The 14,562-nt window shown below is 38.4% G+C and overlaps 1 protein-coding gene across 1 annotated transcript in view; it reads left to right on the forward strand.

Annotated features, from left to right (window-relative positions):
* Positions 1 to 9,438: 9,438 nt before the first annotated feature.
* Positions 9,439 to 14,562, forward strand: part of LOC104994246 (potassium voltage-gated channel subfamily H member 5-like) — a gene marked incomplete at its 5' end in the record, with an annotated part of 100,167 nt that continues 95,043 nt past the window's right edge. Inside the window, one exon of the mRNA XM_010847761.1 lies at positions 9,439 to 9,691. Within this exon, the coding sequence (XP_010846063.1) occupies positions 9,439 to 9,691 (253 nt within the window). The remainder of the gene's footprint in view (positions 9,692 to 14,562) is intronic.

Here is a 14,562-nt window from a genome sequence, read left to right on the forward strand (position 1 = left end):
AATAGAAAGCCCAGAGATAAATCCACGCACATATGGACACCTTATCTTTGACAAAGGAGGCAAGAATATACAATGGATTAAAGACGATCTCTTTAACAAGTGGTGCTGGGAAAACTGGTCAACCACTTGTCAAAGAATGAAACTAGAACACTTTCTAACACCTTACACAAAAATAAACTCAAAGTGGATTAAAGATCTAAACGTAAGGCCAGAAACTATAAAACTCCTAGAGAAGAACATAGGTAAAACACTCTCTGACATACATCACAGCAGGATCCTCTATGACCCACCTCCCAGAATATTGGAAATAAAAGCAAAAATAAACAAATGGGACCTAGTTAAACTTAAAAGCTTCTGCACAACAAAGGAAACTATTAGCAAGGTGAAAAGGCAGCCTTCAGAATGGGAGAAAATAATAGCAAATGAAGCAACTGACAAACAACTAATCTCAAAAATATACAAGCAACTCCTACAGCTCAACTCCAGAAAAATAAATGACCCAATTAAAAAATGGGCCAAAGAACTAAATAGACATTTCTCCAAAGAAGACATACAGATGGCTAACAAACACATGAAAAGATGCTCAACATCACTCATTATCAGAGAAATGCAAATCAAAACCACTATGAGGTACCATTTCACGCCAGTCAGAATGGCTGCTATCCAAAAGTCTACAAGCAATAAATGCTGGAGAGGGTGTGGAGAAAAGGGAACTCTCTTACACTGTTGGTGGGAATGCAAACTAGTACAGCCACTATGGAGAACAGTGTGGAGATTCCTTAAAAAACTGGAAATAGAACTGCCTTATGATCCAGCAATCCCACTGCTGGGCATACACACTGAGGAAACCAGAAGGGAAAGAGACACATGTACCCCAATGTTCATCGCAGCACTGTTTATAATAGCCAGGACATGGAAGCAACCTAGATGCCCATCAGCAGATGAATGGATAAGAAAGCTGTGGTACATATACACAATGGAGTATTACTCAGCCATTAAAAAGAATACATTTGAATTGGTTCTAATGAGATGGATAAAACTGGAACCTATTATACAGAGTGAAGTAAGCCAGAAAGAAAAACACCAATACAGTATACTAACACATATATATGGAATTTAGAAAGATGGTAACAATAACCCTGTGTACGAGACAGCAAAAGAGACACCGATGTATAGATCAGTCTTATGGACTCTGTGGGAGAGGGAGAGGGTGGGGAGATTTGGGAGAATAGCATTGAAACATGTATAATATCATGTATGAAACGAGTTGCCAGTCTAGGTTCGATGCACGGTACTGGATGCTTGGGGCTGGTGCACTGGGACGACCCAGAGGGAGGGTAGGGGAGGGAGGAGGGAGGAGGGTTCAGGATGGGGAATGCGGGTATACCTGTGGCAGATTCATTTCGATATTTGGCAAAACTAATACAATATTGTAAAGTTTAAAAATAAAATAAAAGTTAAAAAAAATAAAAAAAAATAGAAAAAAATAAAGTATAGTCAAAGAATGAATTAGAGAGAATCAACCATTTTCCTTTGACTCTAGTCAATCATTTCCTCAGAGATTCTTGATTTAACTTCTTGGTTTCTAGTGAAAATATTTAGGTCTCTCTTCTTCTAAGCTTCTTCTAAACACTAATACCATATAAAGGATGAAATTGTTGGGGGAGAAGACCTACCTTAATGACATTTATCAAATTTTCTCTTTATGATATAATCTGGGCCTCCTGGTGACTCAGATGGTAAAGAATCTGCCAGAAAGCAGGAGATTGGATTCAGTACTTGGGTCAGGAAGATCCTCTGGAGAAGAAAATAACTACCAACGCCAGTATTCTTACCTGGAGAATTCCATGGATAGAGAAGACTAGTGGGCTACAGTCCATGGGGTTGCAGAGTCAGGGACACAACTGAGCGACTAACACTTTCACTTTCATACTAATATCTAGTTCAGATTCTTTCAATATATATGCTAAAACTTATATATGGAATAAGATGCCTTCCCTTTGGCAAATGGTAATGAAATAAACTAATAATTTTTCAGTGAATCCTCATGTCTTTACCAACACATTTTGTATGCAATACAAATGGAGCTAAAATAAAATGTTTAGTTAGAAATGGAAACAAATTTGCAAAGAAATCAAGGCTGTTCAGTGATGGTCGTGGTGGCATTACTGATTTCCTAATAAATTAGTTTGATTAATTGGACTTTGATTTTCAGAAATCAGCAGTTATACTTTTGTAATACACTAAGAATCAGGGAACATCAGGAAGTGCCAGATGTTATATTTTAATACTGGTTGAGCTTTGCTTGGGAGCATTGGCTTAAGAGCTGGAACTCAAGAGTTTTAGGCTTTGCTAATTTATTGAGAGGCCTTGAGCACATCAGGCACCCTTCTGTAAAATGGAGCACCGGACTAGGAACAGTGATTTTTCAAACTGTTCCTGACTGGAAGCTCCAGGGAGATAGGCACCATGAGAGTTTTATCTCACAGATCTGGGGGGCCTATATAATAGCCTGCATGTGGCTAGTACATAACCAGAGCTTAGTGCTGTGAGTTAAATGAATGAATGTGTCCTCTGGAGCCCTGCCTGGAGTCAGCTTTTCTATCAGATTTTTAGCCAGCATAATGCTACATGTATCTGCTTTATATATCAGGTAGATGTAAGGTAAGATTACATTAAAAATATAAAGGATAATTCTACTGCTGTAAATAAAAGTTTAAAAGCTTTAGGATAAAGTCTTTTCAATTCTGTGATAATTTAATGTTACTATTGTGCTATTATTTAAAAATGCAGATCATAACACCTGTGACTCTCATTTTCCCCTTCTATACGATTTAAAAATCTATGATAGAGCTGTGTGTAAATTGTATTTGTGAAACAGCAAGGGATGATATGTGTTTTGATGGATGGATTGGAGGTGACAAGGCAGAGAAGGAGATGATGGGGGTATGCCAGTCAAAGGAACAGCTTGTACAAAGGCAAACAACCACAAGTGAGCATGGCAACTTTGAAAATGAAAGTGAAAGTCACTCAGTCATGTCTGACTCTGTGACCCCATGGACTGTACAGTTCATAGAATTCTCCAGGCCAGAATACTGGAGGGGGTAGCAGCCGGGGCTGCAGGGGATCTTCCCAACCCAGGGATTGAACCCAGGTCTCCTGCATTGTAGGATGATTCTTTACCAGCTGAGCCACAAGGCAAGCCCAACTTTAGACAGGCAAGAAGTATGTGACTTGGGTGCAAGGTCGAAAGAAGATAGTAAGAAATGTGGCTGGAAGAGGCTCCCAGTATAAAAACCTTGTATGCTTGCTTAGGACTTGAGCTGTATCTGGTCGGGAAGCAAGTCTAGACTTTTAAGAAAGTGAGATATTTGTGTTTTACTATGAGTAAAACACATATGAGTCTCAGTGTTGAGATTAGCTCTTTGGAGTCTGAGGGTTATCTGTTAAGATACCTCTTGATCTTGGGTTTAATGAAACTGGTATCATAAATACTCAAAAATGTTATCTTTTCTCAGAAAATGGCATACTTTCTCTTTTTTCACACTTGGTTTACAGAATTCTAAAAATGATTCCTTATATATATCAATCCTAATATGTCAATCCTAAAGTAAACAAGTCCTAAATATTCATTGGAAAGACTGATGATGAAGCTGAAGCTCCAGTACTTTGGCCACCTGATGCAAAGAAATGACTCATTTAAAAAGATCCTGATGCTGGGAAAGATTGAAGGCAGGAGGAGAGGGTACAACAGAGGATGAGATGGTTGGATGGCATCACCAAGTCTATGGACATGAGTTTGAGCAAGCTCTGGGAGATGGTGATGGACAGGGAAACCTGACATGCTGCAATCCAAGGGGTTGCAAAGAGTTGGACGTGACTGAACTGAACTCAACTTGCAGAATTCTAAAAATGATCCCGTGTATATAGTCAGAGCTCTTCCAAAGACAAAGCATACTGTCTTAAGAATACACTTTGATTTATTCTACCTGGACATGAAGACAGAGAAGAAAATGGCAACCCACTCCAGTATTCTTGCCTAGAGAATCCTGTGGACAGAGGAGCCTGGTGGGCTGCAGTCTATGGGGTTGCACAGAGTCAGACATGAGTGAATTGACTTAGCAGCAGCAACAGCAGCAGGACATGAAGAAGGGATAAAAAAATCAACCCTGAAGTCAAATAAAAGAAGTTACTATTAATTACATATAGTCTACTGAAATGTAACTTCATTTGTTTATGACTATAAGAGTACATCATGTGACATGCCAGGCTGGATGAAGCAAAAGCTAGAATCAAGATTGCCAGGAGAAATATCAATAACCTCAGATATGCAGATGACACCACCCTTATGGAAAAAAGTGAAGAGGAACAAAAAAGCTTCTTGAAAATGAAAGAGGAGAGTGAAAAAGCTGGCTTAAAACTCAACTTTCAAAAACTAAGATCATGGCATCCAGTCCCATCAGTTCAGCTCAGTCACTCAGTCATGTCCAACTCTATGCAACCCCATGCACTGCAGCATGCCAGGCTTCCCTGTCCATCACCAACTCCTGGAGCCTACTCAAACTCATGTCCATTGAGTTGGTGGTACCATCCAACCATCTCATCCTCTGTTGTCCCCTGCTCCTCCTGCCTTCAATCTTTCCCAGCATCAGGGTCTTTTCCAATGAATCAGTTCTTCGCATCAGGTGGCCAAAGTATTGGAGTTTCAGCTTCAGCATCAGTTCTTCCAGTGAGTAGTCAGGACTAATTTCCTTTATGATGGACTGGTTGGATCTCCTTTCTGTCCCAGGGACTCTAAAGAGTCTTCTCCAACAACACAGTTCAAAAGTATAAATTCTTCTGCATTCAACTTTCTTTATAGTCCAACTCACATCCATACATGACTACTGGAAAAACCATAGCTTTGACCAGATGGACCTTTGTTGGCAAAGTAATGTCTCTGCTTTTTAATATGTCGTCTAGGTTGGTTATAACTTTTCTTCCAAAGAGCAAGCATCTTTTAATTTTATGGCTGCAGTCACTATCTGCAGTGATTTTGGAGCCCCAAAATATAAAGTCTGTCACTGTTTCCTTTGTTTCTCCATCTATTTGCTATGAACTGTTGGGACCCAATGCCATAATCTTAGTTTTCTGAATTTTGAGTTTTAAGCCAACTTTTTTACTCTGCTCTTTCAGTTTCATCAAATACTCTTTAGTTCTTCACTTTCTACTGTAAGTGTGGTGTCATCTGCCTGTATGAGGTTATTGATATTTCGCCCAGCAATCTTGATTCTAGTTTATGCTTCATCCAGTCCAGCATTCCTCATGATGTACTCTGCATATAAGTTAAATAAGCAGGGTGACATATACAGCCTTGACATACTCCTTTCCTGATTTGGAACCAGTCTGTTGCTTCATGTCTGGTTCTAACAGTTGCTTCTTGACCTACATATAGATTCTCAGGAGGCAGGTCAGGTGGTCTGGTATTCCGACCTCTTTAAGAATTTTCCACAGTTTGTTGTGATCCAGTCCCATCACTTCATGGCAAATAGATGAGAAAACAATGGAAACAGTGACAGATTTTATTTTTGAGGGCTCCAGAATCACTGCAGATGTTGACTGCAGCCATGATTTAAAAGACACTTGCTCCTTAGAAGAAAAGCTATGACCAACCTAGACAGCATATTAAAAAGCATAGACATTATTTTATCATCAAAGGTCTGTATAGTCAAAGCTATGGTTTTTCCAGTAGTAATGTGTGGATATGAGAGTTGAACCTCTCACATAAAGAAAGCTGAGCACCGAAAAATTGATGCTTCTGAAATGTGGTGTTAGAGAAGTCTCTTGAGAGTCCTTTGGGCTGCAAGGAGATCCAACCAGTCAATCGTAAAGGAATTCAGTCCTGAATATTCATTGGAAGGACTGATGATGAAGCTGAAGCTCCAATACTTTGGCCACCTGATGCAAAGAACTGGCTCCATAGAAAAGACTCTGATGCTGGGAAAGATTGAAGGCAGGATGAGAAGGGGACTACAGAGGATAAGATGGTTGGATGACATCACTGACTTGATGGACATGTGTTTGAGCAAACTCTGGGAGTTGGTGATGGACAGGGAAGCCAATGTGCTGCATTCCATGGGGTCACAGAGTTGGACACGACTGAGTGACTGAAGTGAACTGATAAGATACTCAGTTGGGAGCTATCTGCCAAGAGATTGGATATGACATTCAAAGCAGAGTACATTGAAATTGGGAATAATGGACCAGGTGTGACAGTTATCTTGAAAGTTTTATTTTATAACTTAAAACTAAATTTTGCCTTATATAAGATACTTATTGGGCTTTCCAGTTGGCAATAGTGGTAAAGAACCTGCCTGCCAATGCAGGAGACATAAGAAAAGCATTTTCGATCCCTGAATCAGGAAGATCCCTGGAGGTGGGCATGACAAACCACTCCAGTATTCTTGCATGGAGAATCCCATGGACAGAGGAGCCTGGTGGGCTACTGTCTGTAGAGTCACAAAGAATTGGGCACCACTGCAGTGACTTAGCGCACACGCATTCAGGCAAGGCATTTATGAGCTTCCCGGGTGCTGCAGTTGTAAAGAATCTGCTCGCTACTGCAGGAGACACAAGAGATGAGCGTTCAATCCCTATGTCAGGAAGGTCCCCTAGAGGAGGAAATGGCAACCCCTCCAGTATTCTTGCCTGGAAAATTCCATGGATAGAGGAGCCTGGTGGGCTACAGTCCATGGGATCACAGAGAGTTGGACACGACTGAGCACAAACATCAGCACAAAGATACTTATTAGGGCTTTCATTTACAGAAGAAAATAAGATTATGCTCATATCTCCATGACAGACACACCGTGATAGAGCACATGCTATATATAAGGGATTGGGTGGAGCTTGTCAGTAGGTGTGACTTTGGTCTATTTAACACTTAGTTTTAATTTGTCACTTTATGACATTTGGACTTTAGTATATACTGTGAATCAGAATAATAAAAAAAGTCAATGTCTTAAGGAAAGTGAAGAGAAGAATGATGCACTTAAAATGTAATAAAAGTCCTCTTTTGGTACACTACTAAACAGAGAATATTGCTAATACTGGGAGATTTCATTCATTCAAGCATGAATCTTGAAAGAAATAATTAAAAGGATGTGAAATGACTGTTACCAAAATGAATCTAAAACAATGAAAATTCTGTAAGGCAACAAAAATAGAAATAGATTAATCTGTTTGACCATTAAGCTATTCAGTGTAATATTTATACATGTATGTATATATTTTAAAATTGCTTTTATGGTTTTTGCTCCCCTAGCACCAATTCTATTTTCAACTTGAGGGAAATATTAACATTAGCTAAAACTTGAAATCTATAAATACCTTCTTAGTTCTGCCTAGAACTTCATCAAATAGTCAAGAAACAGAATTCAGGCAGGAGTGGAGAATGAAAAAAAAAGCAAATGGCTTTTAAAGAGAGCTAAAAAAAGCATTACATTTTTTTTTGAATACTCAAATGTTTGGTAGGGAAAATAAAGCCTAGCCTTTCTTTAACATTTACCATGTGCAAGACTAAACTGGGCTAAACTGAAATCCCCATTTAATTCCTACAATGAACCTATGAAATAAACACTGTTATCCTATTTCACAGATGAGATTCAGAGTGATAAATAAGTTGCCTTAGGTTACAAAGGTAAGTGGTAGATCTGTTCCCAGACCTAGGACCTCCTGAGGCTGATCTTTCATGATACCTCCAGGCACTCTTCCATGTCACCATGGCCATTCCCCTATCATATTTTTCTCACCGTATTATAATTGTCTTTTTACCTCCTGTCTCCCCCTACTTCATCGTTAGCTCCACCAAAGCAAAGACAGCATATTACCCTTCTAGTTCCAGGAATTTAATGCAATGACATGCCTCACAGTAGAAGCTCAGTAAGTGCCCATTGAAAGACTAATATTTTCAGGAGTCACTGAAAGTTAATATAGTAAAGAAAACATTGTATTGTTATGGAAACTAACTGATCTGGAAAGTGCCAATTGCTTCTATAGTTCTGTTAGATGTTCCTTTTTTCAAAGATGAACTCTTTCAGAAAGATAGGAGAGCTGATCACTATTGCATATAGGAATTCAGAAGAGTAAGAAAAAATCCGCAAAGATCCTGAAGTGATGTGACATGATATCACAGTATTAGGAAAGGTTAAGGGGATGGATATTGAAAGCACAATTTAATTAAGGGTTTTTACATTTACGACGGCTCATCTTCTACACACAGACGCAACCTGCTTTTCATGGATAGTGAGCTCCAAGTGAAAGGAATATTCCAGGCCTTAGGTCATTTTTTAAAGGTTAAAATGCAATTAGCATAGGAAAGAAAACTATTTTATATGAAAACCTTATTTGGTATAATTTAATGAGGACAAATCAACTTAGACTTCAGCTCAAGGGATTCAAATTCTATCAGAGAAAAACATTTCTGATTATAAGGAAGAGTTTACCAAGGGAGTTGGGAGGGGATTCTGAGTTTGCACATGCACCTTTCACAGGGACTGTCCTGACTTCTATAATCATGTCTTGCTCGATGATGCTCTGATGATAATGTGATTATATGTCCATTTTAATCTGGGTCTTTAATTGCCTTGTCTGAAAGCTACAGGGAATAAAATTTATATACCTCTGTCTCTTTAAGCATGTTTCTGCCATTTGTCCCCTTTCTAAATGGTGCTTGGAGCTTGAATTCTGCTGTTGCTCTCAGCAGTCTTTAGGAGTCAAAGACCTGAACGAGCAAGGGCTACCATGCAGCCTGCAGTGCCCACCTCTGCCAGCATGGACATTGCCAGTTTTTTAAGCCTTACAGAAGGCTGGTGAATATGCTTTTGCTCCCTGCACATAAATTTATTAGTAAAATAAAAATATTTCAGAGTGAAGAAAACATATGGAGAGTGGAGTTGTTATCAGCCATGTCAAGTTGCATGACACATGCAATGATGCTTTTGTTGATTTTGTTGTCTTGCAATTGGTTAATATGAATCCACTTCCAATATGTAGTAAGGTCTGTTATCCTGAATTTTGAAGTAGTTATGAAAATAATTATAAAGTAGCAACTAGACTGAAATGAAAGTTAATGACCTGTTTTATTTATTTGATGACATTGTAATACATTGTTTTCTGAGACTCTTCCCAGCTGTCTTGAGACTGTCTTCGATCCATGATGAGATCCATACCCACTCAGAGAGTCACTACATGGTGCTGTGTTGTAATAGCCCATATGCTCATCAGCCCATCTCACTGGATTATTAGATCTTTCGGAGCAGAGCTGTGTCTTGTTACTTTTTTCCTCAATACAGCATTTTGCAGACTGTGCCGTAGTCAATAAGTATTTGTCAGATTCCTTTTTGTTGGAAATAGTCTTTCTCTCTTTTTTCTTACTTATTCATCTCTCACTTTCTTCAGGTCCTCTCCATCTGTCCCAAGGACATGAGAGCTGATATCTGTGTTCATCTAAACCGGAAGGTTTTTAATGAACATCCTGCTTTTCGATTGGCCAGCGATGGGTGTCTGCGAGCCTTGGCAGTAGAATTCCAAACTATTCACTGTGCTCCTGGGGACCTCATTTACCATGCTGGAGAAAGTGTGGATGCCCTCTGCTTTGTGGTGTCAGGATCCTTGGAAGTCATCCAGGATGATGAGGTGGTGGCTATTTTAGGTACTGTGAACTTTCCTAATGTAGTAGCAAACGTGTAACAGTTTTAGAGGTTTTTACTTCTCAGGTTTCTTAAGAGAAATTTCCTTTGCTGGGTGACTTTGGAAATTGGGTCACTAATGAGATGATGAATCTCAGTGAAAACTAGTAATGCCATTTCAGCAAGGAACATTAGTATTGGTCATAGCTTAATGGGCTGCACTGGGTTTGATTAAACTTTCTTTGGCAGCAATACGACAATGCCTTTTAAACGAGAGGTGATCACAGCCTAGGGTGACTGAACTTCCATGTTGGTAAGTGTGAAAATGGCTTGTGAAATGATTGTCAGGTTAGTAACCTACAGTATTTGTCTCAGAGGGACAACAGAACCTTTGCAGATCAACACTTCCCTTTAGAGATGTATAAACTGAGGCTTTATACATTCAACAATAGCCAACCAGTTTAGTGGCTGGTTCAGCTAGCTACCTGAGAATTAGTACTTGAGTACAGATCATCTTTCCCCAGATCTTTCTGCTTTCTTGCAATGGACCTAAGTAATGAGCAGAAAGTAATGAGGAGATATTTGAATTTGACCTGTTATATTGAAATGATCACAATGCAAGTAAACTTAGGTTTTTAAAGCTGGTTCTACCCATCTATATTTATGAGTGAGAAAAATTATTCAGCTAGTAATAAATTTGTTCTAAAATTTAGAGACCTGATATAGTTGTGCTAATTAAAAAAGGCAGTGACAGTACATGTGAGTGAAAAATTTTTTTAAAAAATTGCATGTTTGGGGACAGTGTAATCCATTTTATACTTTATCTTGGTAAAAATTGCTAAATGATATGTTAGATCATTTTCTGATCAAATATCTGCAGCATGAAGTCCACATAGATAAAAAAGGAAGCAATAATGAGGCCAGAGGAGAATAATTTCTTGTGTTTTTTCAAGTAAAATAAGTTAGAATTGTAGGATGTCAGCTCTCTTTTGATCACATTTTTCATGGCTTCTGTCTCATGAAAAATGAGCTCAATTTTTAAGCTATTGGATTTTTTAGCTACTGAGGTCAACCTACCATAACTTGAATGCTACTTATTCTCATAAGTAAAAGATTGACTGGTGTATTTTAGAAACTGCAAAAGCAAAATCCAGCCCCCAAATGAAGGATTGATTCAAAAAGCACAATTACCTGAAAAAGACAGAATCGAGAATTGAGAAACTATGACTCTTCCTAAGAAAATAGGTTCAGTAAATTTGTAAGGGCTACAAAAATTAGTTCAAGGATGCAAATGACTGAACACTATTGTTTGTAAAACTTTAACTGTTGAGAAATAACATTACATTTATGCGTAAATTTCTTTTAGAAGCTATTTTTATTAATTTTTTTGTTTGGTTGGAAAAATGCATGTAGCTCTTAGAATCAGCACTCTGGGTGTGTTTAATGTTGCTTAGTGTGTGTTCTGCTTTGTTTCCTGGAGCATAAAGGAGTTATGTAATACTTCATAAAAAGTGTACTTTTCACCAGAACAATCCTTTGTGGTAAAATGTAGCATATACACACTACAACAATTCTTGTTTGCTTAAAGAAGATGTTAAAACACAAGCCCAAAACAGGCGTATTTTTTCCTACATGTTCATGTCAATGGTGGGTGGCATAGCAGACATCAAATATAATAAAACGAGTATTGTTGTGATAAATTTCCTAGACTGTGCACTCATTGTCATTTGTTTTGCCCCATTTTCTTCATTGCGGCTTCACCTTGCTAGTTTCTTTTCTAAAAAGATGGATTGAGAAAGCCCTGAGTGCAGTGCCTCTGGGCTAGGTCTGCTAAGCTGGAATCATTTGCTCAGTGAAACAGACAAAATGCATTTTCTTTTCATTTTAAAATAAAATGGTAGCTAGTTTTGCCCAATGACACAGTAAAAATAAACACAGGGCCTCTGGGTATTGGTCCAGTCTCATCATATATCTGTCATATTTTATTTCTTTGAATGAATGCTTTTTGTTTATCCTCCTCAAAAATCTGAACATTTCAGACACTTTTCATCTCTTGGTTTAATGAGTTAAATTACATGTATACCTCTCTGGCAATTTTTCTTCCCTTTATTCTGTGGGTCTCTAACAAAGATTAGCTCAGCCAAAAGGCAATCAAAAGTTTCTGTTTAAAAAAAAATTTTTGCCCTGAAAGTGATCTTCCAAGAAAGAGATAAGTGCGGGGGCGGGGGTGTGGGAAGGCATGACGCTGGAGAGGCTCAAAGGGTCGCGTAGGTGCCCTGCTACTGCTAAGTCGCTTCAGTCGTGTCCGACTCTGTGCGACCCCATAGATGGCAGCCCACTAGGCTCCTCCGTTCCTGGGATTCTCCAGGCAAGAACACTGGAGTGGGTTGCCATTTCCTTCTCCAATGCATGAAAGTGAAAAGGGAAAGTAAAGTCGCTCATTCGTGCCTAACTCTTAGCGACCCCATGGACTGCAGCCTACCAGGCTCCTCTGTCCATGGGATTTTCCAGGCAAGAGTACTGGAGTGGGGTGCCATTGCCTTGTGCTGGCCAAAGTCACATCCTCATGGTGTCTGTGATTTGAATCATCAATGACAAGATAGTTGTGGATAAGAACTTTGAGAACTCTGCCCTGGTGTTGCACCTTCTACCAATCTGGCAGGAAGGCAGTCTGAGGAGATTGTGGAGTAGGAGTGTGGACTCATAGTGAATTTCTGCAGGAGACGGTGTGTGATGTCACATGTGAGAGATGTTTGCACCACATGCCCCAAGGAGTGTGTCTGCCATGGTCCAGATATGCTCTTGTGCTCGTATGGCTTATAGGTTCCATCTATGAGCCTGTTGAAGCTTGTGTCTGTTGCCACCTGTGCTTCATCTAAGAGGTATGGAACCTGCCAGAAGGATCTTTCTTAATGAACCAGCTTCTTGACTTGTAGATTGTCTCGCCAGCTCTGTTGTGTGACTTCACAGTGTGACTTCCACCCAGGATGCATGTTTTCAGACTTTTCTAAGCCAGCAATACTTTTTTTCATAACTAAAAAGGATTTTTATTTTTCATTTAACACTTAAGATGTTTAACTATGTTTTAGGATAGGGAGGGAAAAGGAGTAACTCATCCACATCACTTCTGACACTGTGCTGACTGTTCATTCTTTTTATAATCCTATTTTTTTCTTATTTCTAATTTTTTTGTAGCCTAATTTTGAAATAATTGCAAACTTAATGAAAAGTTGTAAAAGTTATCAGCACATGAAGTTTGGCATATATCAAGGTTTTCTATCTTATTGAGTAAGTTAATTAGGTTTTCTGTGTCTTTACTTATTTTTTTTCCTCTTGATCTATACTGGAACTGAGAGTGACGTGTTATTTTATTATTAATGTGTTGTATCTATGTCTCTTTGTATTTCCCATAGTTTGCTATTTATACTGTTTATTACTGTGTTATTTGGTACACAGATATTTGTAACTACTATATCTTCAGCTGAATTGTGACTTTTAGCACTGAACTCTTTTCTATTATATCACAACCCTTGTAAAGGTCAGACAGAAACAGCATTCTCCCCCCCATCTGTATATACCTCAGAAAAATGGATTTGTCTAAGTTGATCTGATAGGAAAAATAAGTAGGCCTTGCTCTCTCTTACGCTGATTTATTTGCCAGTTGAAAAGTAGAGGTGAGGTCATTTTAAAATTAATTAAAATCTCTGAATCCAAAAACCAGGTGCAGTTCATTCCCTTGGATCTTTGCCTCTCAACGGTCTCTTGGTAGCTCCATAATTCTTTAGTGTGTCAAAAGTGTTAAGGTGTTTAATGAATAAGTTCTGAAGCAGAACTAATTAATGGAAAGATAAAAATATAGTCAATAAATACCTTCTCTTTTAACATGGAGAGGTGGCTTCAAGATGTTTTCTAAATAGGGCACAGGAAGATAATTGCAGTTCATGTCTTTTTCTAAATTGAAGTTCTTTCAGTTCTTACACCTCCACTTTTTTTTCTTTTGACCTTCCCACTTTTTATAAAACACAAAGAATTCCAAATTAAGTTCATGATGCATACATAATATTGTATGTGCTTTAATATCTTCTTGCATTTTCGTTTTTACCCTGTAATTACTTAATGTGAACAGATTTATTGGTATGTCTAAAATAGCCAGGTTACTTTTAAGTGTCTGACAAAGTATACTGTACCTTATAGAGACTATACAAATGTCATTTCCCCACTAACTTTAGACCCATCTTGTAAAATAGTTGATTTGCTGCATTCACATTTTGACTTTTCTCTTTTCACTGATTATTAAAATCATATGGTTAGAATTATTAATCTAAGGCAATCTATATCTAAGTCTGTTAACTGTAACTTTAAGTTCCCAAGAGAACCATGCTTATTTATGTGGAGTTTAAATAGAGGCTTAGATGTTTTTTTTTTTTTTTTCTTCTTGTTTCATACATGATATTTTACATGTTTCAATGCCATTCTCCCAAATCTTCCCACCCTCTCCCTCTCCCATAGAGTCCATTGAAGGAAGAGGGCATAAGAGAAGACGAAAGAGACAGAATTAAATGAACTTAATAATATAAAATGGCTTCCCAGGTGGCACAGTGATAAAGAATCTGCCTCCAATACAGGAGACATACGTTCAATCTCTGGGTGAGGAAGATCCCCTGGAGTAGTAAATGGCAACCTGACTGAAGTATCCTTGCCTGGAAAACTCCATGGACTTAGGAACCTGGTGGTCTATAGTCCATGGAGTCCACAGAGAGTTGAGCAAGACTGAGCGCACACACACAAAACAACACAGCAATATGAAAACTGTAATTTCTATTACCTGGGTAAAGACTCCATTTTAATTAGAATCGTTATTTAGAATCAGTTCATCTCTTATAAACATTTGTCA

This window comes from Bison bison, unplaced genomic scaffold, assembly GCF_000754665.1.
Source record: "Bison bison bison isolate TAMUID 2011002044 unplaced genomic scaffold, Bison_UMD1.0 scf7180017864254, whole genome shotgun sequence".
Classification (NCBI taxonomy): Eukaryota; Metazoa; Chordata; class Mammalia; order Artiodactyla; family Bovidae; genus Bison; species Bison bison.